Raw genomic sequence first — 24019 nt, 5'->3', positions numbered from 1 at the left:
GAACAGCCATTTTCCAGAGCTCCTCACTGGCTGTTCCTTCACAGTCTTACATGTAGCCTCCTCCCCCTGTTCTATGCATCTTGGAAAATACTGGCAAGTCATAGCTTTTTTCTGGGCTACCTTCTCTTCCTCATCTAGTTTCTAGTTCACCACTCCTATGACCCTATGTCTTCACAAAACAACTGTGTTTAATGAGATTTCTACTGATCTGTCCTCTGAGCTCCAGAGAACAAATAATCCAATTATTGACATGATGTTTCCTCTAGGATATTTAGGGAATATCTCAAAAGCGATTAAATGCTATCCAGCATAAAGTATGTACATGTGTAAGGAGGTTATATGTTTACATTTGTGTTTGTAATAAAAAGACCAGAAAATATTCTTCAGACTCTAAACCAACCTGTAATATGAGTATATTAAGTAGTTACTGCTCATAAATGTCTGTGATAAAGCAATACATTATAAACACCTATTTTCTGATATTTTTAATAGCATTCTATGAGTACTGTTGAAATTAAAAACTAGTACCAAGAAACACCTAAGCATCTGACCAGACTCACCAATTGGAAGAGCTAGATCTTTTTTCATTAAAGCAGCTGCACAAACCCCACCAAGATTGGCTAATTCTTTTTCCAGCTGAATGACTCCCTGTAAATCACATAAAATTTGCTGCTTTAGAATGTTTGGGAAAACAATACAATTATCAACAGGATTCAAACATTACTTCTGACATTACAAACACGCAAGCTAGCTAATGGTTAAACTGATAGCGGAAGAGATTTAGTCTTATGCATCATGAAACTTGTAAGGTTGAGGTTTACAATTTCAGTGGTTTTATTCTCTGATTTATATGCTTAGAAAATATGGTAACAACTTAGTCCCTTTATGACATAAGTTCCATTATGCTATTTACTCAGATGAGTATAGTATCCAATCAGGATTACTGATTACACAATCATCAATAGCTATTATGACTCAAAACACCATCCCCTTAATGAACTGAAAGCAGCAAAAACAGATCATAACACATAAAGTATAAAATGCTTAAAATTACACCCCTTTGAGTACAAGTTTGTTTTACTTTTTGAATAGAGATAGTAATATAATTTAGCAGTCTTAAATACAAAAACAACCCCTTCTTTCACAAGAATGACAAGGTAACTTATTCTTACCTCATCAGGTCCAGGGCTAAATTCATATCCAATTGCAAAACACTTAAACCCATAAAAAGAAGCTTTGTCATCTTTCACATAATCAGATGCAGTCTCTAATGAAAACAGGGCCTCATTTCCTTAAAGAAAAAAAAAGGGCCAAAATCAAGTGAAAATTTGAAATAATTTTGTAAAAATTCTCCTATCAATTTCAACATAGGCCACATATGAATCAGACACTAAATAACCTAAACAGTCTCCTGGGGGCACCCTCTATGTCTACTCCAACAAACTCTGCTAAAGACACAGGGGAGCATTAGAAGCATTCCAAGTGTATTATTTTTGTTACAATCAATTTTCTTCATTAATCAAATAGTCTACTTGTAAATTGCATGGGAAACCACCTCTTAATTATCTGTCAATTAACTAGGATGTCCTTCTCTATTTCAAAATGGGTGACTTTTATCCTGGCATTTGGTTATGTCTGATCTCTTCACAAACAAGTTCATTTAGAGCAGAGGGAAAAAGTTCTGAATTCAAATCGCTTATTAGTATAGAAGGATTAACTGGCTAAAATTGCAATGGACTACACTTACTAAGTATACAGACACCCACTCCTCAATATTGGTATACTGCTTTGTTCAAAGTAATCTTTCACAAAATCTTCATATTCCTCTTTCCTCCAAAACTTGGATCATGCTACGACCCAGTCCATTATATCTTTTTAATTCCTCAATGCAACACAGGTTAGCTGCAGTATTTAATAAATGCCTCCAGATATTTAAGAGACATTTTAAATAATTAATTCTTACTGAATATCTACAAATGCATACATTTAGCATATAAAAAATAATAAAAATTCTCACCTGGCAACACTAACACCATAGAAGGCCACCCAGAAGCTCCTGAAAATTTCTTTAACTCTATCCATGAATTAAGATTTTCATGAACGGTTGTCAATTTTGGTCCATATCCTGAATTCTGAACAGTTCTGACAGGAATCAACAAACGGAGGACATCTTCTGACTGTGCAGTACCACACTGAGGGTCAAATTCGATTGTCATCCACCGGACACATTCTGGGAATGTCACCTGATGTCAACAGGCAAATGGACATAAATAAATGCACACACTTTCACCCTTACATGTGTGTCTATATTTATTAAATAAAACAATGGAAGGATAAACAACACAATTTAAATAAAACAAGATGTGACCCATGCCATGGAAGCAGAGAATGGAGACTGGGATAAAAGTCAGACTTGCTTTACAGATTTTAAATTCTTCAGCAGAATTTAAATAATGAAATAAAATTCAAGCTTAAAAAAGTCCTAAAAAACACACATTTATGTACACACAGAGCAAATGAATAATTAAGTATGAGCTTGAATTTTTATTTTCACAGTATTACTTGGAACAGGGATTCCAAATGTGTGTAACAGGAGAATTATGTTTCCCAGCATTATTTCTAATTACTATCTACAACATAAACTCTTTTTTTAATTATATATACAGAAATGTATCTGTACACAAATATATACATACATACAGTGCATGGGTGTGTATAAAAGGAGCTAGAATATTTTGAAACAATGGCTGGTTCCACATTTGAAGCAGGAAATGTGTATGCAAACTTTGATGGTTCACTTTGGATGTCAAATTGACAGGACTAAGGAATACTTGGAGAACAGGGAAAGCAGAACTGTGGCAGTGTCTGTACAGGTGTTTAAGTCTGGAGTGTCACTCAGCAGAGTAATTGGGGAAACCTCATCCCAATAGCCTGGGCTTGAGCTGCACAGTCAGGAGAGAAGCACTCTCTCTTGCTCTCTTGTCCTTTCTCCTGGCATGGGGGAGTTTTCTGTTGCTGGTGCTACTGCCCTTGCACATTAGATTCCAGATTCTCTGGCCTTTGTGCTGAGGCACTTGCACGAAATGGCCCTTGGGTTTTTGGGACTTGGGGCTGCATCACTGGTCTCTTTCAATCGAAAAGCTCTAAGCTTCCTGGACTGAGCTGGTACTGACCTTGTAGCTCTTCAGTTTGCTATGTCAGCCAGAGAATTAATAAATCAGTAATTTTACAAATATATACTACAAGTTAATATATTTTATCATGCTGCTGCACAGAATGATTGAAGATTAGGAATGATTAGAAGAGACACGCCTGAAGGATTCAACAATCACCTGAAGAGATTCTCATCCAATCAAGAAATATGATCCAGTTTCTTCAATAAATAAATTTCAAGAAAACCAGAAAGGAAGAAAAAGAGGGAGATCGATAGATTTTTGAAGGGATTAAAGATGAAAGGGGACTTAGGTTTAACAATGTGAAGACTACTAAATACTGGGTGAGGGAATGGGGGGTACTCTGGACAACCTGGATTGCTTTTATACATGTAATATTTTCCACACAAAATATAGATTTGTACATCTGCTGATGAAGTGGATGATTGCCGCTTTCCTGATTTACAAAACAAAATTTAAAAAAATAAGGAATACTGATTTACATTAAAATTATAAAAGCCTTGAATATTTAAGCAAACATGTATATATGTACATACATGTATTTTCCATTATGCATAGTTAAATATCCTTTTTCTGATACAGGTGGACTGTAAATATTTAAGATTTCAGACATTTTGGAATCTGGAATATTTGCATAGCTCTTGGTGAGTAATCTGAAACAATTTGAGCACTGTGTCAGTTCAAAAAGTTTCAGATTTTAGAGCATTTTGGATTTCTGATTTTTCCAAATAAGGATACTAATCCAAAAATTTCAAATCTACATTGAATATGTAAATCTTCAGGCTGTGGTACAAATAACATCAATCCAGAAAACATGATTTCAACTTCTAATGCTTGTATACACTACTATCACATAATTCCGGAGTTGGGCATTATACAACGTGCTGCACAAGTATAAAGATTTGAGAACAATTTTTATTAATCAACAAAAGTTTAAACTGTATAAGGTAAAAATTCTGCTTTAGACCCTTTTGCATACCCAACAGCTCCTAAATACCTGCTGATTCTCTACACTTCAGTTCTAAAGAAGTTATACTACTGAGCACAGGCAAAACACTGCTGAAATCATTAGAGAGCCTTAATCCAAGTGTTAAGTGTTAATTCTCACTCAGGACAGAAGAGTACCTTGTAATGCATCACACACGCAGGCTTATATGGGTGCTCACTCTCTATGACAGCATAGTGGTTGGAGGTTGTACCAGCAGAGAGGCCTTGTTCAGGCTGGTTGCCTGTGGTGCTATCTGTGGACTGATTAGGATTGAAGGCAGGGGGTGCATACTTCTGATTCAGAATGGCGACGGAGGGAAGCAATTGTTGGACAAGACCAAAAACTTCTACAGCAACCTAGTTTAAGCAAATAAAAAATGATTAAATGAGATAGTGAATGTGAATTAAAAATGCGCTGTTATATACTTGCTAATTAGTGTTAGTAATCACTTTCATCTACAGACGCTACTAACCTTTTAATCTCTGATGTCTTAGATGGTGCATACAATTTAGTTGGTCTGCAATTTTAAGCAACGATGCTTTTTGACAACTTAGTAAATTAAAATTAGTCTTTACCAAATATTTTAACTATGTCAAAGAAGCAACAGTTTATAATATCCTCCATGCTTTCAATATTTTACAACTTAAAAACACTTCTATCCTTTTACACTATTGTGAATCAAGATAAAGAGCATTTGCCATCAGCCTCATAAATTTAAATCTCAGAGTTTCAATCTTTCCTTATCTATTAAATTTATAAAATATATTTCCCATCCTCAAAATCTTCAACTGTATAGGCAACTTGAAAGCTTGGTAGTTTAGTAAATAATATTAACAGTAACCATGAATCTCTCTATTACGTATAACCCATGTGCTTCAGGATTATACAATTTTTAAAGATAAGTTATAAAGTGTGAAAAAATATTTTTGTAAAAAAAGTCAAAGTTATAGACTTAAATTATATACCTTGGGAATAGCAGCAGCTACTGGGCCTATGTAGGCTATAATAAGGGGAAGCAGCATGGAAAACAGACTGGAAGAGCTAAGCAGTTCTGGAATGTCATCAGCTAAAAAAAGGCATTAAAACAATAGTTAGAAAAGTGTTTTACTCAAAGTGTATACATTTTATTCCAGATCTATTTACTGTTTTCTTGAGCAAATTATACCTGAGTGCCTACAGAACAGTTTGTTCTCTTCTAAGGGCTTTATTTACATGTGTAGCCTTAATTAACAATCACAGTAAGATATTTTCGTTATCCCTAGTTTTCAGGAGAAATTGATGCATCTGATCCACAAACATCCCTCTCAAAAGTACTCTGTTAAGTATTCATGTCTAGATTTAAATAAAAGATTTATTTATTTGAAAGACAGAATGACAGAGGGAGAGTTAGAGAAAGCAAGATTTTTTAATTTGTTGATTCACTCCCCAAATGGTCACAACCAGGAGCCTGGAACTCTTCTGTGGCCTTCTCAGGTACACTTGCCGAGGGCTGGATCCAAGGCAGGGAAGCAGGGACTTGGAGCCTGCACTTTGATATGGGATGCCAGCACTGTAAGCCACAGCTAAATGTACTGCACAATAGGGGTCCCAGTGTCATGAATTTAAATTATTACTCTGCCATCTAACATGCTACATTAGAGACAAAAGGAAAATAACTGAATTTGTAAAATAAAATAATATTTCTCCACTAGATTTTTAAAAAATGATGAGCTAAAATGTGTGAGACACTAAAAATAATGCGTGAGCATGTTAAAACACTCAGATATGACCTGCTGTCATTAAGCCAAATAACTCCTCTCTGTCCAAGAAAAGCACTTTGCTGATGAATGTTAGAAAGTGAGTATACTGTAAATATCTTCACATTATAAGTCAATTACTCTCCCAAATATTGGTTTATAGATCTGTTGTTGAATAAAATAGGTTTAGCACTGAAACAAAAACTAGAATCTCAGCTTATGCAAAACGGTGGATGTATCAGATGTGCAAGCAACTTATCAGTGAATGTTAAAGTAACAGTAATGGGGTGAAAGCAATGGTGCTTTTTTTGCAATTCTAACCACTGCTAGTGCAGATGATAAACACAGAACAAGCTAAAGAATAGGGAAAAGGTCACAGTGAAATGATTAGGATATTATCCATTCATGACAAAGATGACACTTACCTGTGCCACGGCATTCTGAACTATGGCAGAGGGAGGACAAAGAAAACTAACTACAGAGTTCATAGTGCAAAAATACTACATAAACCTGAGGTCTACAATGCTGCCTAGACCTCTGAGTGAATCAAGATACAATTTTCCTCTTACTGGGTTCATTAAGAAAATAAAATGTTGCTTTTGAACATTCTACACAGATACTGGACACTATGCAAGGCACATGCTTGCATTGAAAGAAACAAGACTAGATTTGAACTGTAATACTGCAATAAGGTGGAGCAATCCACCATGGGGGGAGGATAAGGGGAGGGGAAGGGGGAACATCAGAGCCTATGAACCGTTGTTATAAAATGAAATGCAATAAAAAATACATGTAAAAAAAACAGAACATTCTACACAATCAAGAATTACAGTATGGAAGTATGAATGATTCAAAATTAACCTATGTGTAGATCTAAACTGAACAAAATACTTTGAAATTCCTTAACAGTTTTTCTTCAGTAACTCTGAACAGTTAGAGAAAGAAAAGAATCTAAAATATGACCATGATGAGAAAACAAGTCTTACCATCCACAGCAAGAGCTCTGTGCAAGAGGTCCTTCGCAGCTCGAACAACCGTGCTTACCACAGAGAGGGCTCGGCTACAGTTTTTATCTTCCTCATTAGCTTTACTTAGAAGCTGGGATTGCAAATCTCCATCAAATTCACTCCTGTAACATCGTGAGAGGAAAGTATTTTACAATCATGAGTAAAATAGGACATAATGTTAGGGATTAAACAAAGATCAGATGTTCTCCTGAAATTCATAGTTTAAAAAAATCAAATTTAAAATACATAATTTAAGTGTGTACTATATAATTTCCAGAAGAAATTGAGAGCTTTAATAAAAAATAAAGCAGCTTAAAACAATGGGTGTTACTCTAATGAAATTCCTCTCTAATGAAATTCCTCAGGCATTTAACAAAGACCTGAATTATGTTTTAAAAACAGTGAAAGAAAACCAGAGCAAACACTGTTAAATTCAAAACAGAATGAAGATGAGTGGGACTAAAGTGAAAGGAGAATCAAGGGGACAGCAGGGGGAAGGAAAACAGTGGTCAGAACATGTGAGGTTTGTAGTTCACGGTCATTTTCCAGGTTTTATACTGGTGGGAATAGGAAGCTATGGTTTTTCTTTTTCTTCAGAGGCAGTTAAGTACGCAAGCCAAGTTTAATAAAGTACATCTGACAGACCGTGCAGCTAAGTGGGTAAACACCTGAAAGCCCAGGCTGTATTCACTGTATAGATGAGAAAACAGGGCTCAAGTAATACTACTACACCAGGGTAGAGTTGATGTGATCACTAATTTTAGGTATTTTATAAAATAAATGAATGATGTTCATGTATAGCGAAACCACGGACAACAAAAAGCACAGGTGCCTAGCACACAAACCTTTCAAAGATACCAAAGTAACAATAGCAAACAGAGAATCATGTTAAAGCATTCACCTTTACAGTGAGAGCCCAGGCTGTACTAAGACTACAGTTTTACGGATATGTGCATTGTCCTTCTGTTTGTGCTCCCCTCGCCCCACTTCTTGTTTCTCAGTGGAAGGTTTCCTGTACATGGGAAGCCACTGGATATGGGCAAGACAGAACTTGGTATGGTTCATATTTTTATGAGATCACTTTGGCTGTGGAGAACTATTTGTAGGAGTAACAGTAAATGGAGCGAGAATCGTTCAGTGGCTTGGCCTAGACTGTTAAGTTTGGTTTGGGTAGAAAAGGCCAGGTTTAGTGCAGTTTAAAAACATAGTTGCTAGGATTTACTGATGAACTGCATGTAAAGTGTGAGACAGCAAGAAAAGCTTGAAGATGTTTAGCTGTACCTGAGGACAGGAGAGAAGTACTATGAAGGCATTTACCAACCACATACAGCACTGTTACAGAGGAAGGACATGTGACATAGGGCTTAAGGTTTGTTATCTATAGTCTGATTTATTGCATACAATTCCTCTATTCCATAATTCGTTAGAAATATGACTCTGGGCAAGGTATCCAGAATCCCATTTTGGTTTTCTCATCTGTAGAGAAGGAATAAGGGGGAAGTGTTGCCCTTTTGGGGTTGCTAAGATAATGCAAGTAGAGCACATTGGGCACTATCAGGCATACAGTATTTTCCAGTTCATGTTAACATTCACTATCTCCACCAGAGTCATTCTAATGAGAACACTAAGGTGGGAGACACAAAGGCTGGGATACAAACTTGGTAATTACCAGAGACTGATAGCATTTAAAGCTAAGGGACTCTGAGCCATTCACATGATTATATTTAAACATTGCCTGGGAAATAGTGAAACTGAACACATTCTAGTTTGTGTAAAAAAGCTTGAATGGAAGATGCTGTCCTTTATTTAAATTTAAAATTAAGGGTATTTAAAGTTTTTATGGGAAACAGCTACAACTCCTAAAACATTTTATTTTTATAACATGTGAAGTTTAAGCAACTGCTATTGGCTCTCTTCCTCTTTGAATATGTAACTCAGTCTATGAGACAGCTTTTAACCTATGCTTCAAAACAGAAAAACATACTACTGACTGTAGCACATATGTAACAATAAAATTTTCATGATAAGGATTAAAAAAACAGAAGGCTTATGTATTTTAGCAGCAACTTTGTGCATTGTACTTGTAAAGTTATTAGCTTCCTTCTCCTCCTACTATTACTACTATTTTACATGGAGATTTATGCAGAGAAAGGAAGAAGAAAATGCGCACAAGTATCTCCAGGTAGAGATTAATTATCTAGGAAGTGTCAGAGTCCCCCAGATTATCTATGAGGAAAACGAAGCAAACAGCAAACCTCATAAAGTGCTATATGACAGGCCTGGTACTAATCCAGGAGGAATGCAAATGGGACTCACTCTATCTAGACTCTTAAATGTGCTGCTTAGGGAAAAATAAAATTAAGATCCAGTTAGAAATACACATTTGAAACTTGTTCTTAACTGAAAACTTTTATATTTCTCTGTTTCCCACTGTTCCACATAAGTTTTTTTTTTCCTCTAATAGTTTTAATAAGAAAAAAGTGATCACTCAAACTCCTAGGGGTGTGGTTTAGCAAGGATTCACAGACACCAAAATATTCTGTAGACTAGAAAACAGGACCCAAGTGATACTACTACCTGGGTAGAGTTTATGTGATCATTTATTTTAGGTACTTTATAAAAGAAATGAATGAACTCCATTTAAAGTGAACCATGGACAACAAAAGGCACAGGTGCCCAGTACAAATGTTTCAATGATAAAAAAATGGCAAAATAAAATAATCTTAAAGCATTCAGCTTTATATCAAATATCAAATAACTAATTTATAGTGAGACATCTTCATATAAATTAGTGCAAATATGCACTAGAAAAAACACAGCGTACAATTTACTTATAACTATCCATTTAGCATTTTTAAGTCTACTAGTAAATTTCCCTCATCTCTAGCCACACACCTACCTGTAGTAGAGTATCTGTGGAATCTGTCCTCTGGTCTGGTTTGTGCCATTACTACTCAAGCTGCACGTGCTGAAGGTAAACGTTACACCATCGGGGCACTGAACTGTGGTCATTCCTCCATCTCCATTGGCAGTACGGCTCCCATAGTTCCTCAGGCGCACAGCGTATTTAACATTTTCCTGCATGATAAAAGTGCAAAATGTGTGCATATTTATTCATAAGACACAGAACATATACAAAAGGAAATTTACCAACACACTAAGCACATATATTGAGTTTCCTTGTATTTAGTCAGTATAACTGAATGAGTTTTCAATTAATCAGATCTGATGATATATAAGAAAACACCATAAGCACTTTACAAAATTTAGTTGACTTTTAAAATGACTAAAATATATCTTCAGTATTTTAAAGGACTTAGTATCATTCCTAATTTTCAGTGGAGAAACCTGAGATGTAGAAACTAAATACTTGTCCAAAGCCACAAACGAAGAAAGGGACATAACTGGGTTTTGAACACAAGCATTTTAACTAGTTGCTGTTCTGAAGCATACTCCTTGAATATTAACCAAAAAAAAAAGAAAGAAAAAACTTTTTAAATGCAGGAAAAAATAATGGTGATGAGTTTTACATTTTAAGGGATACTTAGAGACAAAAACAGGTAAACAGACATGAGAAATACATCCATTAAAAAATACCTGTCCAAAATTGATGTTTTGTACATTGAAAATGTAAGTTTGACACTGATGTTTTAGGAATTTCTGATAAATTGATAATGAAGTATTTTTGGGTGTTCAGTATCTAGACTCTCACAGGATATCTAATGAACCTACCTGATCAAGAAACTCCAGAAATTTATCTCAAGTGAATTAAGAATTATGTTATTGCTTTAATGTTAATAATTGCCTCAATACTATAAAAATTCTTTATATGATTAGATATTACTAAAATTACAGAACATAAAGCAATGATAATTTTAGTAGTCAACAATGGTAAGATCATTTACTTGCAAATGAGCTTTGGCACAATGAGAAAAAAAACGTAGACCTATATTCATTAAGTTTGTATGCCATGCTAGACACTGAGGCGATCGTTTAATGTTTAAATGAATCTGAAAAAACTATAATACAGATGTTATCCTTTCCAATCTATAGATGATTATCCATGTGATGAAATCATGACTTCCAGTATTTATATGCAAATGTGGAAGAACAGTTTTCCATAAGTTTGCTTGAATTCAAATACTGCTTACTACAGTGGACTTTAAGACACTATACAAAAATAGTAAACGAAATAGTAATTACAAGGAACATAATAGGTTTCTCATGTATACTGGAAGCCACACACAAAGGAAAGGTTTTATTATTTATGTAAACAAACTGAACAAATTTCATGTATTTCACAATACAGACTTAGGAGGACAAGGACACTTCCCACTCTCTCTTTCCTTCTAAGATAACTTAAGAATAGCTATAACCAGCAACAACAAAAAAACTATGAAATTCTCTTCACTATTGTTTTTTAAAGAATTATTTTTATTGGAAAGCAGATTTTACAGAGAGGAGATATATAGAGAAAGATCTTCTGTCCCCTGGCTCACTCCCCAAGTATCCCCAATGGCTGGAGCTGAGCCGATCCAAAGCCAGGAGCCAGGAGCTTCTTCTAGGCCCTAAGGCTTTGGGCCATCCTCCACTGCTTTCCCAGGTAATAAGCTGGGAGCTGGATGACAACTGGAGCAGCCAGAAAAAGAACTGGTGCCCGAAAGGCAAGGGTGTAGCCACTGAGCCATTCGCTTCTCTTCACTATTTTTTAAACTACACAGTAAACTTACTTATAACAGAAACACACGGTTGAAATTACCTTTAGGGGAACAACTTTATCAAGTCTTATTTCAGCTATATCGCTAGGAGAATCATCTGTTGTGTAAGTTCCTTTGACTAATTCGAGTGATGTCCATCTGTGGGAATGAGTTGAATCTCCTGCATGTTCACTCTATTGAAAACAAAACACACAAGATTCTTAATCACATTGTAAAAACAATTTTGGTTTACATGACTATTCCTTGCATACAAAATAAGCTATCAGCATCTCATTTCCCCATACTGAAGAAAAAAAAATAGACTCTATACTTTTATATAATTTCCAAAGATTTATTTCAACCTAAATGGACCGTTACTTGATATTGTAAATCACTCTCATTTCCTTATAAGCAGAGAGAGAGAGCTAATTATAAAGTAATGAAGTACAGGGTTAATTCAAATTCACTGCCCACAGAATGAAGTTATACCTAAGTTGCTACTTATTACAAATTTATTTGAATGCTACCCTTCAGTCCAATTTACAAAATTTATAGAAATTTGGGTACTTTAAATGATTTAAAGACTATGATCACGGAAAGATGCAAATAATCAATTCTGTCATCACTACCAACCATTCATTAGCACTCTGACAAAGCTGCTTAACCATCTACAGAGGTAATATTAGTCATCTGAATATGGTTCTAACACAATGCACACAAAACACACTGGTAAAGAATTGCAACAGAGGCTTAGCAATGCATTTTTTAGCTTTTAATTTCATTAACTATCATCCCCTTTGAACAAGCAAACAATATGCTGCAGGAATGATGTAAGATGGCATCCACACAATCGGGTTACCCTTTGCTCCAATTTCTTTGAAGTCATGATTGATCTGCTACAGCTTCAAGGTCCAAGCTGTTCACTATGATAGTAAGTCCTGTCATACAGTCCACACCGCAGGTTAAAACTGTTTAGGGAGATACTTACATCATCAACCAATACCTCTAATTCATACTCATGAATTCCACCTCCTCCGTAGACAGAGAAGCCAACAACAACTATTCCAGGTTTGTCTACTGAAAAACAAATTGCATCAGGGGAACCATTCCCAGTGTTCCAACTTCTGCCCTGACTTGTTTTTGTGAAACGGTTAGCACTGGCTTTTACGGAATGAAGAGAATTCAGTCCATCAACCTGTGAACAAAAGCAGTATATCAGTAATCTGAGTGAATATTAATAATACAACTATAACAAAATTATCCAGTTTTCTAAGAAGTCTAATAAAATACATACATACTAAGTGAATTTAAAGTTTTCTAAAGGTGCATTCTAACAGACTAACCCATAATAAAATCAGATTTTATAATTCTAAATTCATGAATCGGTATCAATTCACATCATTTTCCATACACATTCAGCGTCACAAACTTGTGAGTTACCCCAGTAATACAATGAAATAAGTTACCACTCATTCTGAAAAAAGGTTTCAAAAATTTCATCAACATTCTAAAATCCAAGAGTGATTATGCTACACAAAGCTCTAAGAATTTTGTACAGTTATGCAAGGAATAGATTTCAGCCAATGGTCTTCAAATTATTTCATTCTTATCTGAATTCCCTATTAAGGTTTTAATTGAAGAAATAGTTTTTCTATCCGAAGTTTCATAATTTGGCATTTAATATTTGAAAGAATAAAAGTGTGAATTTAGGAATATTCAAACTTGAATGTACACATATACAGACATATCTAATTATAGAGTTATTAGAGAGGATCAGATAACTTATTGTGGTATCCACAGTGACAGAAGAAGTGAACAGAAGAAAATAAAAGTTCATGATTGCAGAAGGTATTTCAGATTCTTCCAAAAAGAGATACATACATATTCTTGTCAGTTCTGGGAATACCTACAGGTGTATATTAGGCTACCTGTAATGAACACCTCTTCTCATGAGAAAGAAGGTGACAGAGTGAATGGTCAGTCAAGTTCAGAGGATACCCACACATTAACTTTTCAGTATTTTCCATTCTCTAGCATATTTTCTGATAAGACTTCTATGGCCTCCAAGGACAAAGTTAAACAATCAAGACTACACAATGCTTCCTAGGGTGAAATACCATAATGTATTCAAGCGCATGGAGTTAGGATTCTAAAGGGTGAATTGTCACTATAAACCAGTAATGAGTGCACACAGGAGGGGTTAGTTCAGATTTGAAAATGTTTCTTAAAAAAGGAAAGCAAACACAATTATAAAACAGAGATGAGAAGTTCCAGTAGAAGAAACCTGACAGCTAGGACCATTGAATAAATGCTATTTACATGATAAAGGAGAGCTCACATTAAAGTATGGTTTTAAAAACAAATCAACTGGCTGGTTTTTACTGGAGAAAAAAAGAGAACACTCAATTCAGTCAAAACAGGTTACAAAGCAGAATGAATAATGCAGCGATTTGGGGAAAAAACATTACTTCATAAAATATAGAGGTATACTTTAAAATATAATGTCTTCAAGTGATGTTCTCATAGTACTCAATATTTTCAAAACTTGGTAATAATGGCTGCATAAGATTAATGTGGTTAATACCACAGACTAGAGTGACAAACTCTTCTTTTGCACAGTTTATAACAGTTGTAGCATGTGTTCATTATTAGTGGCCTGACTTTACCAGTATTTCTCATCATCCTTCAATGGGAGGTATTTGTTTTTATTGGGACAAAGCAGTGGAGTAGTAACATGAGACAAATGAAATGAGAATTAAGTATGATAGGAAAACATACACTTTATATATTACATGATATTCCAGGTAAATTGGTAAAAGAGAGGAAGTGCCAAGCAAACAAGAGGCATAAGACAAAAAGAAGAAAAAATTAAATGTGAAGGATTTTTTATTTTTTAAGAAAAAAAAAAACTCAGTGATACTGCGGATTCATTTCTGAAGTTGGTTGCCACAAAGGTAAAATACATGAAGGGAAATATGTGGGTTATTAGACACAAGTTTATCATCCCATCTCTAAGTGTCACTTCGTACCTCAGATCCCAGGGCAGACGCAGTCAGCTCACTGACGATGCTGGCCAGCAGTCCACAGGTGTTAGAGACCAAGTGGGAGGAAAAGAGCTCATGTTCTCTCCTCAGACTGTTCCTGACAGGAAGCACGACAATAACCAGCATTTTCTCCAGAACTTCTCGGAAGCTGGTCATCCCTGAGATGTTCTCTTCACTCTGTTACACATGAAGAGAAAGTTCCAAGGCATTGCTTCATGTTCCTATAAGGATAATTCAGTCTTTCCACATGGCACACCCAAATTTAGATGGGACTCAAAATCATCTGTTGCAAATCTGCCTAGTCTGTTTGGAGCTACTTTTACTCTGTATTGTAGAAGCACCACACATTACAAAGTGACTGCACCTGACTTTGCACAGTCACAATACTTTCTGACAGAAAAATACTACTGCCACCTATGAAGCTTATTGTATAGGACATGACTCCAATTGTAGATCATTCCTTTTGGTATGCTCAGAATTAAGTACACTCTGGGAGCTGGCATTGTGGTACAGCAAGAAAAGTCACAACCTGTAATGATGCTGTAATCCATATGGGCACTGGCATGTGTCTTGGCTACTTAACTTCTGATCCAGCTTCCTGCTAAAGGCCTGGAAAAAGAAGCAGGGCAAAAGTGCCTGAGCCCTTGTATCAATGTAGGAGACCTAAATGAAGCTTTTGGCTCCTAGCTGAGACTGGCCTAGAACTAGTGTAATCATCTGGGAAGTAAACCACTGGATAGAATATATCTGTCCCTTTAATTCTGATTTCCAAAATAAATTTTCACAAACTAAAAAAAAAACAAATCAAAAACAAAATACAAAACCTCTAAAGCAGGGGCTGGTACTACAGCTCAATTTGCTGAATCCTCCCTATTCAAGTGCTAGGATTCCATATGGGCATCAGTTCATGTCCCAGCTTCTCCACTTCCCATCCAGCTCCCCCCCGCTTGTGGCCTAGGAAAGCAGTAGTGCATGGCCCAAAGCCTTGTTATCCACGTGGGAGACCCAGAAGAAGCTCCTGTCTCCTGGTTTCAGATCAGCTCAGCTCTGGCTGTTCAGGCCAACTGGGAGTGAACCAATCTTTCTCTCCGCTCCATAAATCTGATCTGCCTTTTCAATAAAAGTAATAATAAAAAAGCAACCCTAAATGCTCTGTGCAAAACATTTCAACCCCTACTAATGAAAAAGTTTAAGAAATTGCAGGTGGACTTCCCAAGCAGGACTTAACTGCTGTGCGACATGCCCATTCCTGTCGTTGTTTCCAAAAATTCACAATAATCAGTAAAAAACAAAAAACATTTTCTATCCTATTATTTTACACTGATTATTTTAAAACACCAAAATGTTTCACAGAATGTATTTTTTAAAGATTTATTTATTATTTATTTGACAAGCAAAGTTACAGAGTTATAGACAGAAGCAAGTATCTTTCATTTGCTGATTTATTACTCAAATGTCCATAACGGTCAGGGCTAGGTCAGGCCAAGGCCAGGGGTAAAGAGCTTCATCTAGGTCTCTGGATGGCAAGGGCCTAAGCACTTGTGTCATCATCCACTGCTTTCCCACGCGTGTTAGCAAGCAGCTGGACGAAAAGTACAGAATCTGGGACATAAATCAGTGCCTATATGGGATGCCAGTGTTATAGACAGAGGCTTAACCCACTATGACATATTATTATCCCCCTACAGAAGACATTTTAAAAATCATTTATTTCATATTAATATATCTTAGAAAATTTTAAGTATTAGGAAATAAATGATTGCACTTAGTATCTGGAACTCATTTTCAGATGGTGCTGCAAAAAAGCAAATAAATAAAAGCTTATTATATAACTCAAATTATTTTTACTATTTTATTGCATCATTAGAAAAGAGATTTTACAAAAGACCGACCTGGCTGAGTTTTTCCATATGTGCCACCAAAAGGGGAAAACGATGAACAAGTGTTGAGTCGTTCTCTGTGCTAACTTGTTTAACAATGGACCTTAGCAGTACTTCTCCATCATATGCAATAGGAAAAATAGAAGTCAGCTTAACAGAAGTGTGACACAGAGCTGACATAACAGCTGCAAGGAGGCGGCTACTTGAGGTCTTGAAGTTTGCTTCTTGGATATCCTTTAAAAAAATGCCCCCACCCCAAGAAATACTGCATAAATATAATCCCAGTTTCTGAATATATACAAATATACAATCTCTCTTTTAATTCCTAACAAATTTTTCTATCAGATATTTCAGTTCTATCAATATGTACGACAGATTATAAATACTTCAAAACATAAGTATTTTAATTTACAGTCAGCAAAGGTAGAATATTAAGTGCCTTCAATATATACCAGCCTGTTATATCCTATAGCAAATCAGATATCATCAAAACCTTAGTCTTCCCTGGTACTACTTTCAAAGAAAGATATCAAAGGTTGTGGAGAGCGGAGCCGCGCCTCAAAGATGGCGCTTGCTGACCATTGCTTCGTGGCACAAAGGTGGTAAACAGGTTTTGGGAAGTTACTGAGGATTGGGCCGAGCACGCAGGGAAACTACGTGACCTAAGTCATGATTGGTGTGCTTATCGCATGACGTGAGGAGCTGTGTATGGATTGGTTTGTGCAATGTAAAAGGTTGTGGGTAAGAAAATGGTTAAAAAGGAGATTCCCCTGGGCATGCTTCAACGTTATGCTGTAATCGCTTCACTGTAATAAATCTTACAACTGTTGCAACTTTTTCTTTCTTTTCTTTTCTTTGCCACTACGCTTGAAGTCTTGACCAATAAACTTTTTAAAGAGTCTTTACCGTATCGGGGTTTTGCTCGCGGGACAAGGGACCCCGATAAAAGGTCTCAATTAAAACACATCTGCAGTACTTCCAATAAATATTGAAACTATTTTTATTTATAAAATGTGTGAATCATAATTCTACATTGCAACAAGGTCAGAAAAATATCTATTATGGACCACAATTTATCCAAAATATATCACAATTGAAAAAAATGTTATAATAAAAATGTATCCACACCAGAAATCCTAACTTACAGAAATAATATACAAGTCACTTAGTGTATCCAACATTTGTGAAACACAGTCAAGAACAAAGAGTGCAACACTGCATGTGCTAAATGAGAGAGATAGATAGATTATGGCATTCACTAGTCTGACAACAAGTGCTCAAGCAAACTGTGTGGTAAAAACAGACACCCTTAGCATATGGATCTGAAGTCGCCTGGGGTGTCCTGGTAATGACTGAATTATGGGCCAAGACATCCAGTATTATAATGCTGTATATAAGTGGTGAGAACAGACATTATGTGCCTGATTTCTAAACACAGTAAAGTATCCAGTACTGCACCATAAGTTGCTAGCTGTGAATTTCATTTCTTTTTCTTTTTTCTTTCAGATATCTTTGATCAGAAGGAGTAAGCTTCCTAAGTCATACTTCGCCAATGTCAAATAGTTTCCACATCACTATTTTGAGAGGATCACACAATCTACTGTTTTTATTTAGTTAATATGGCAAATTACATTGGCTTGTTAATGGTTAACTAAACTTGTATTTCTAAGATAATTCTACTTGGCCATAATATACTACTTATGCCATGAACCTGATCTGATAATTTTCAGAATTTCGCGTTTCTGAAGTAATATTTAACTGTGATGTTTTTCTGGTAGTACCATCAGGTTTTCATATCTTTACAGTGCTAATCTCACAAAATTAGTTGGGGACTGTTGTCTCTGACATTTTCTTAAATAAAATGGGTAAAGGACTGATATTATAAATATCTCCAAATGCCTACAACAGCAAAGGCTGAGCCATTCAGAAGCCAGGAACCCAAAACTCCATTTGGGTCTCTACTGTGCACACAAAAGGTTCAAGCACTTGAACCATTAATATAATTAATATAAGATGCAGATGTTTAAGTTGGCTTACCTTCCTGCACCATAAAACTCACTCCTTCATTTTAATGTCAACCAGACCTAATGTGCTATTCCTTACTTATTTTTAATGATGGTATTTTGTATTTTATATTTTTCTTTTTTTCTTTTCTGCCATTCAGGCTGTTTAGAAGAACATCTGTTTTTGTTTTCTTTTTCTCCAAGAACGAATAGTTTAAGCTTTTGCTAATTCTATTTTCTGAATTCTTGATTCCTATTTTAATTTTTATGATTTCCTTTCTTCTTATTTTATGTCCTTTTGGCTTGAGTTAGAAGTTCTGATTACAGAATTTAAACCTTTGTTGCTATCATATGCATTTTGTGTAACAAATTTCTCAGTAAACAATACTTTATATCACAAATTCTTGCTGTTACATTTTAATCTTTGAATACAAAATACTTTAAAATTTTCTCTGCAGTCTTTTCTTGATCAACTGGTTACTCAGAAGTGTGGCCTACATTCCCAAATATTTGATGTATTTCATATTAACTTCAAATGTAATATCCTAAAATCATCTAAGATTTTACATTTTTTTAAAACTTTATTAAGGCATGTTTTGAAGCCTAGCATATGATCTGTCTTGGTGAACATTTTCAGACATAATTGAAAAGCTATGTATTCTCCATGCGCATGTTTTCAAATGTCAGTGGTTTATGGTGATCAACAGTGTTGTTCAAATCTTCTGTATCCCTTAATTCTATTAATTTCTGCCCTTGCCTCCCTTCAGTGATTTGGTAATGACACAGATAAGGGTTCTGATTTCTTCAGAGCAGAAGTGTTGTCACTTCATGGGAGGTACCCTCCTTCCTGTTTCTCAGATACGGAGGCAGCAGGGACTGCAGTTCTAGAGATGTCAATGAGCTCATAAACACACTCATTAATGCTCTTGCCCTCTTTCTTATACACAATTACTCAGAAATTCAAATCAGCAGCATAAAACACCTGCTGATTTTACATTTAAAAGGTAATAAAGCCAGCAGACAAGAAAATAAACTTTTGAACTGATTATTTAAGTCACATTTACCAAATCGATCAGCAAATTAACCATTTTAAAGGGCATCCTCAATTTCTTATCTTTAAGGTTATGCAGTATATCTGATTTTCAACTACAATTTTTACCAGTTTAAATTACCTGATCTAAACAGTTGAGCAGATCACAAAGGCAAGCCCACTGTAAGGCTGGAGTTGGGTAGAAAGAATGAAAGCAGGCAGTGAAAGTGTTATGACACTCCTGGAGGACCGCCTCAAGAAGGCTCAGGGGCTGGCTGAGATAGCCCTGAGGGTCATTATCCAGCTTCACCATGCAGTGGTCAACTCCTTCTGATAAAATTTTTCTTAACAAAGTTCTGGTTTTTCCAATACATTCAGCTAATTTGCTAGTTTCTTCTACAACTGCTTTTCCTGTAGCTTTGGGGATTAAAAAAGACAGATCTTTAAGTAAAATCCAACTGTTCGTTAAAATAATCAGTGATTCAGTAAACTCCTATGCAGCTAAAAATTACTAGTAGTTACAACATAGAAATGAAAGTTTAGAGATTAAATATAAACCAAAAGGCTCTTTTGAATAATTAAATGAAAAAAAATAAATACCGGTCTTAGCATTTAAACTCCAATCAGTTTTTTAAACACTATTACTTGGCAGAATTTACTTAAAAACACACCTTAATGCAGTATTTCTTTTTAGCTCATTATAATTTATTACAGGAACGTACAACATATTTTATTCTCTTAGCAAAACCACCAGGATAATAGTGAACTGAATTTATTTTAGGACAGCTCAAACCCTATGCAAACTTGCTCAAAGGCTCAAGTATTTTTTCCCTAAAGTCATTTTGAATAAATGCATCATACCTGACACTGGGTAAATCTCACAGGTGTAGACACGCAATAACCTCAAACAGCAGGTACCCACAAAGCGCAGTCTCTCCAAATCCAAAAGTGTGGCCGTGAACTGGAATCCTTTCAATCCCCTCAGCTCTTCAACTCCCAAGACCAAGGTGGTCCAGCTCCAGTGAAGAATACTTAAGAGTGACTCAAAACATTCCTAATACAGAAGATGAAAAAACAGTTTAAAGGCTATTCAATCAAACACAAGATAGAGGCACATACCACCAAAACTTTACCTCAAACTTCTAAGTTTCAATAGCCCAAATAATACACATACTTTATCAGCTTACTATGAAGAATATCTCTGACCTTTAACAAGCAGCAACAATAAAAAGTAGTTACACACACAAAAATCAATATTATATATTTAACATTGTTACATACTTAACAATTTGATAATATGAGTATATTTAAATTTCATGAAAAAATTAGAATAAAAGATAAACTTATTTTGATGAAAAAGATTTTTTGAGATCCTGTTTTTTTAACATGTAATTGCCATTTATTTTTAAAATTTACATATTTCAAAAATTTTCATATGAACATTTTTTAATTCCATTTTACCATGAACATTTTGGAGTATCCTCATACTTTTAATGTTCCTTGCTACTAACCTATCTTGCATATTACACAGGAAAGAAAAAACATAAAAAATACTTCATGCATATATTGACTCAAAACTCAAAGTCTAGTCACTAAAAAAAATTAAGAAAACAATTGTTTTACTATTACATATCAATGGCAATATAAAATAACTTATCTGCATATGTACATGTTAAAACTCACAAACTATAATCGATCCTGATAAATTTAATAAAAGAGAAACATAGACTAAAAAGTATCCCCAAAAATGCTCTTGAATTTCTAAAGTTCTAGAATATGAATTTATGATGGTGGGTTTTTCTTTTAATTTGAACTGTTTTACAGGTTTCACAGATGACATGATGACAGATACTCCATGACACTCAAAATCCAGAACTTACTACCCCAGCGCCACAAAATCTGACCTCTAATGATAATAAAACCAAAAAAATTACGTGGTTGAACTTTTTTCATACAAAGATTTTAAGAAAGTATCATGAAACTACTTAGTTCAAAAATTACCAAGCAAAGGGAAAAGAGATTACTGAAAAACAGCAGGTTTCAAGATCCTTATATTAATCAACAATAGCAAGCTTATCCCACTACTCAAGAGGGTGAAAAGGTACCAAGAAGCCAAAGTTCTTGTAATGTTTTGGTCAAACCACAATTGCTATAAACTTTCATAGCTCGTTTGGAAGTTTAATTTGATAAGATGTAGCAAAATCTAAGTGTACTCAGCTATAGAAGAAATATGCACATAAGTATACATGTTAGAGACATTTATTGACATGCTCATGAAGCAAAATATCATGATAAGAAGTGAGAAACCTGGTGGTTCTAGTGCAGGACAACAAACCATTTTCTCAGTTCTGCGGCACAGCAATTAAAGCTACAGTTGTCAGTGCTGGCTTCACATATGGGCACTGGTTAGTTTCTCTCTTCCTCCCTACCTCCTTCTCTCTAACATATTGTCTCCCCTTCTCTCTCTTACTCTGCCTTTAAAAATAAATGAAGAAGCAGGAAGAGGAGAAAAGGAAAAAGGAAAGGAAGAAATGCTATAGTCAAATCCTTAAAATAAAACTGAGCATTCAATAGAGAAGCTGAAATTTAAGAAAATGTCTTACCACGGAAACAGTTCTAGCAAAAGATCTCTTTAAAATGTGCACAGGTTCACTGGTTTGCTGTTTGCCTTTGGATGTACTGCCATCACTGGTTGGAAGTCTTAAGGCAGGAAAGAGATAGAAAGTTACACTGAAAGTCAAGGGACATTTTCCTTTTTAAAACACACATGGGGGCGCAGTAGCACAACAAATTATACATGAAATTTTTTTATTGCCAAATTAAACATCAACACATCAGCCCTTCTAGAAATACTTATAAGTGTTAAACAAGGTTTTCAGCCATGTGAGTACTCCCTTTAAGTCTCATCTTCCGTAAGTCTCAGATTGATAACAAGTAACTTACATTCAAGTAGGAGGAGAAAGTCTTTACAAATAATTTAAATCGCAAATAACTTAAGCCCCCTTTCTTAGAAATAGTATAAGTAACTTTTTGTTACTCTTAAAAATTACGCATTCAGTAGTAACCAGCAGCAGTATAATGCAATGTATTATGTTCTTAACATTACATACCACATGTAATAACAGACTGGATTAAGAAAACAAAAATCTGTTTTGGAAAAATGTGCTTGTAGCTTTCAGATTCTGTAAATGATTACTAGCAAGAAAGATGTAAGAGACCCTCACTGCACTAAAGGTATTCCCTGTGAGTTTCAACTATGTAAAGTATGAAAAACCACACCATTTTTGGTGAGGACTTAAATTCATTTGAACTCTTCAGTTTCAAATTATTGCAGTATTCTAGAAATAGATATGTAGATAACATATGCATCCAGTTGTGTCTAAATTAGTCATATAACTGAAATTCTTATACTTTTAAATAAAGCTTGTCCTATAAGTTGTTATTTGAGATTCCAATTAAAGGTGGAAACTTATCAACAGAATTTCCAATTCATTCCATCACAAGAATAAACGTAATACCAGAGTAAGTCTTACGGCTAAAGATCACTCCTCCAATTCTATTTCCCTAAAACAAATTCTGTGAACTTGTTCCAAAACTGAGATTTAAAAAATGGATATCTAAAAATTCATTAAAAATTTAATTGGCCTAATACAGATATACTAAGTATTTATATAAAGTTTAAAATTGAGCTTAATGTAGAACACATTTAAAAATAAACAGATCATTAGTTTGTTAAATCCTTAGGTTTCTATCAGTATATATGTGATGTATGCTCTAGAAAATTTGTTCCATATCATGTCATATTTTATAGTGACTATCTGACCCACAACAAGAGAATAAGCAACAAAGAAACCTTAAGTGAGCTAAGTACCTGTACAATAATTGAGGTATCTGACCAGCATTAACATCTGTACCATTATTTGATTTCTTTGAACTCTTAAACTGGAAAACCACCCTAAAAAGAGAAAAAATAAAACAAACGATATAACATCCCTTATAGGAACGAAGGACTATAGCACGAATGTTTTCAAATCTAGTACTGATTGGAATGATTTATTGCTGAAAGGACAGAAGAAAAAGCAGAAGGTGGTATCATGATTTACTTAAAGCTCTAAAATACTCAGTGAGTAAAATTGAGTAGGCCAGACCAGGAACTCCCAAGGAGAGTAACTCTCCTGCACTGCCCCAGCCTGACTGCTGGGCTTGAATCACAGCTCAGATTTCCACCACAAACACAGGGCCAGTCAAATCTGTTCAACTAAATGTGTATCAACTTTAGCCTCAAAGTCCAATGATTTTCCAATTTTGAGTGAACAGGATATGGGAATCACACGGTTCAAGGTCACAGAGAGTTACTTTAGCTCTAGAACGAGACAGCCAAAGCAAAAGGCGTACACACAACTGCACTGTCCACAGCAGTCCCCTCCAATATTCACCAATTAGTCTCTTCCAATTTTCGTC

The 24019-nt window shown here is 35.1% G+C and overlaps 1 protein-coding gene across 2 annotated transcripts in view; it reads right to left on the bottom strand.

Annotated features, from left to right (window-relative positions):
• Positions 1-24019, bottom strand: part of MYCBP2 (MYC binding protein 2) — a 208949-nt gene that overhangs the window by 89266 nt on the left and 95664 nt on the right. For both annotated transcript variants that reach the window (XM_040991268.1, XM_040991267.1), the window contains exons 29-43: positions 23430-23513; positions 22162-22258; positions 20420-20612; positions 19701-19975; positions 16538-16759; positions 14631-14822; positions 12590-12796; positions 11664-11795; positions 9804-9982; positions 6884-7026; positions 5127-5227; positions 4299-4517; positions 2018-2243; positions 1173-1291; positions 561-648 (exon numbers count right to left, since the gene is read on the bottom strand). In XM_040991268.1, coding sequence (XP_040847202.1) covers positions 561-648; positions 1173-1291; positions 2018-2243; positions 4299-4517; positions 5127-5227; positions 6884-7026; positions 9804-9982; positions 11664-11795; positions 12590-12796; positions 14631-14822; positions 16538-16759; positions 19701-19975; positions 20420-20612; positions 22162-22258; positions 23430-23513 — 2477 coding nt within the window. The remainder of the gene's footprint in view (positions 1-560; positions 649-1172; positions 1292-2017; positions 2244-4298; positions 4518-5126; positions 5228-6883; positions 7027-9803; positions 9983-11663; positions 11796-12589; positions 12797-14630; positions 14823-16537; positions 16760-19700; positions 19976-20419; positions 20613-22161; positions 22259-23429; positions 23514-24019) is intronic.

Source organism: Ochotona curzoniae, unplaced genomic scaffold (genome assembly GCF_017591425.1).
Source record: "Ochotona curzoniae isolate NIBS_2020 unplaced genomic scaffold, NIBS_Ocur_1.0 contig_64, whole genome shotgun sequence".
Classification (NCBI taxonomy): domain Eukaryota; kingdom Metazoa; phylum Chordata; class Mammalia; order Lagomorpha; family Ochotonidae; genus Ochotona; species Ochotona curzoniae.
Note: the sequence above shows the minus strand (reverse complement) of the source record. Positions and strands in the feature narration are given on the sequence as shown.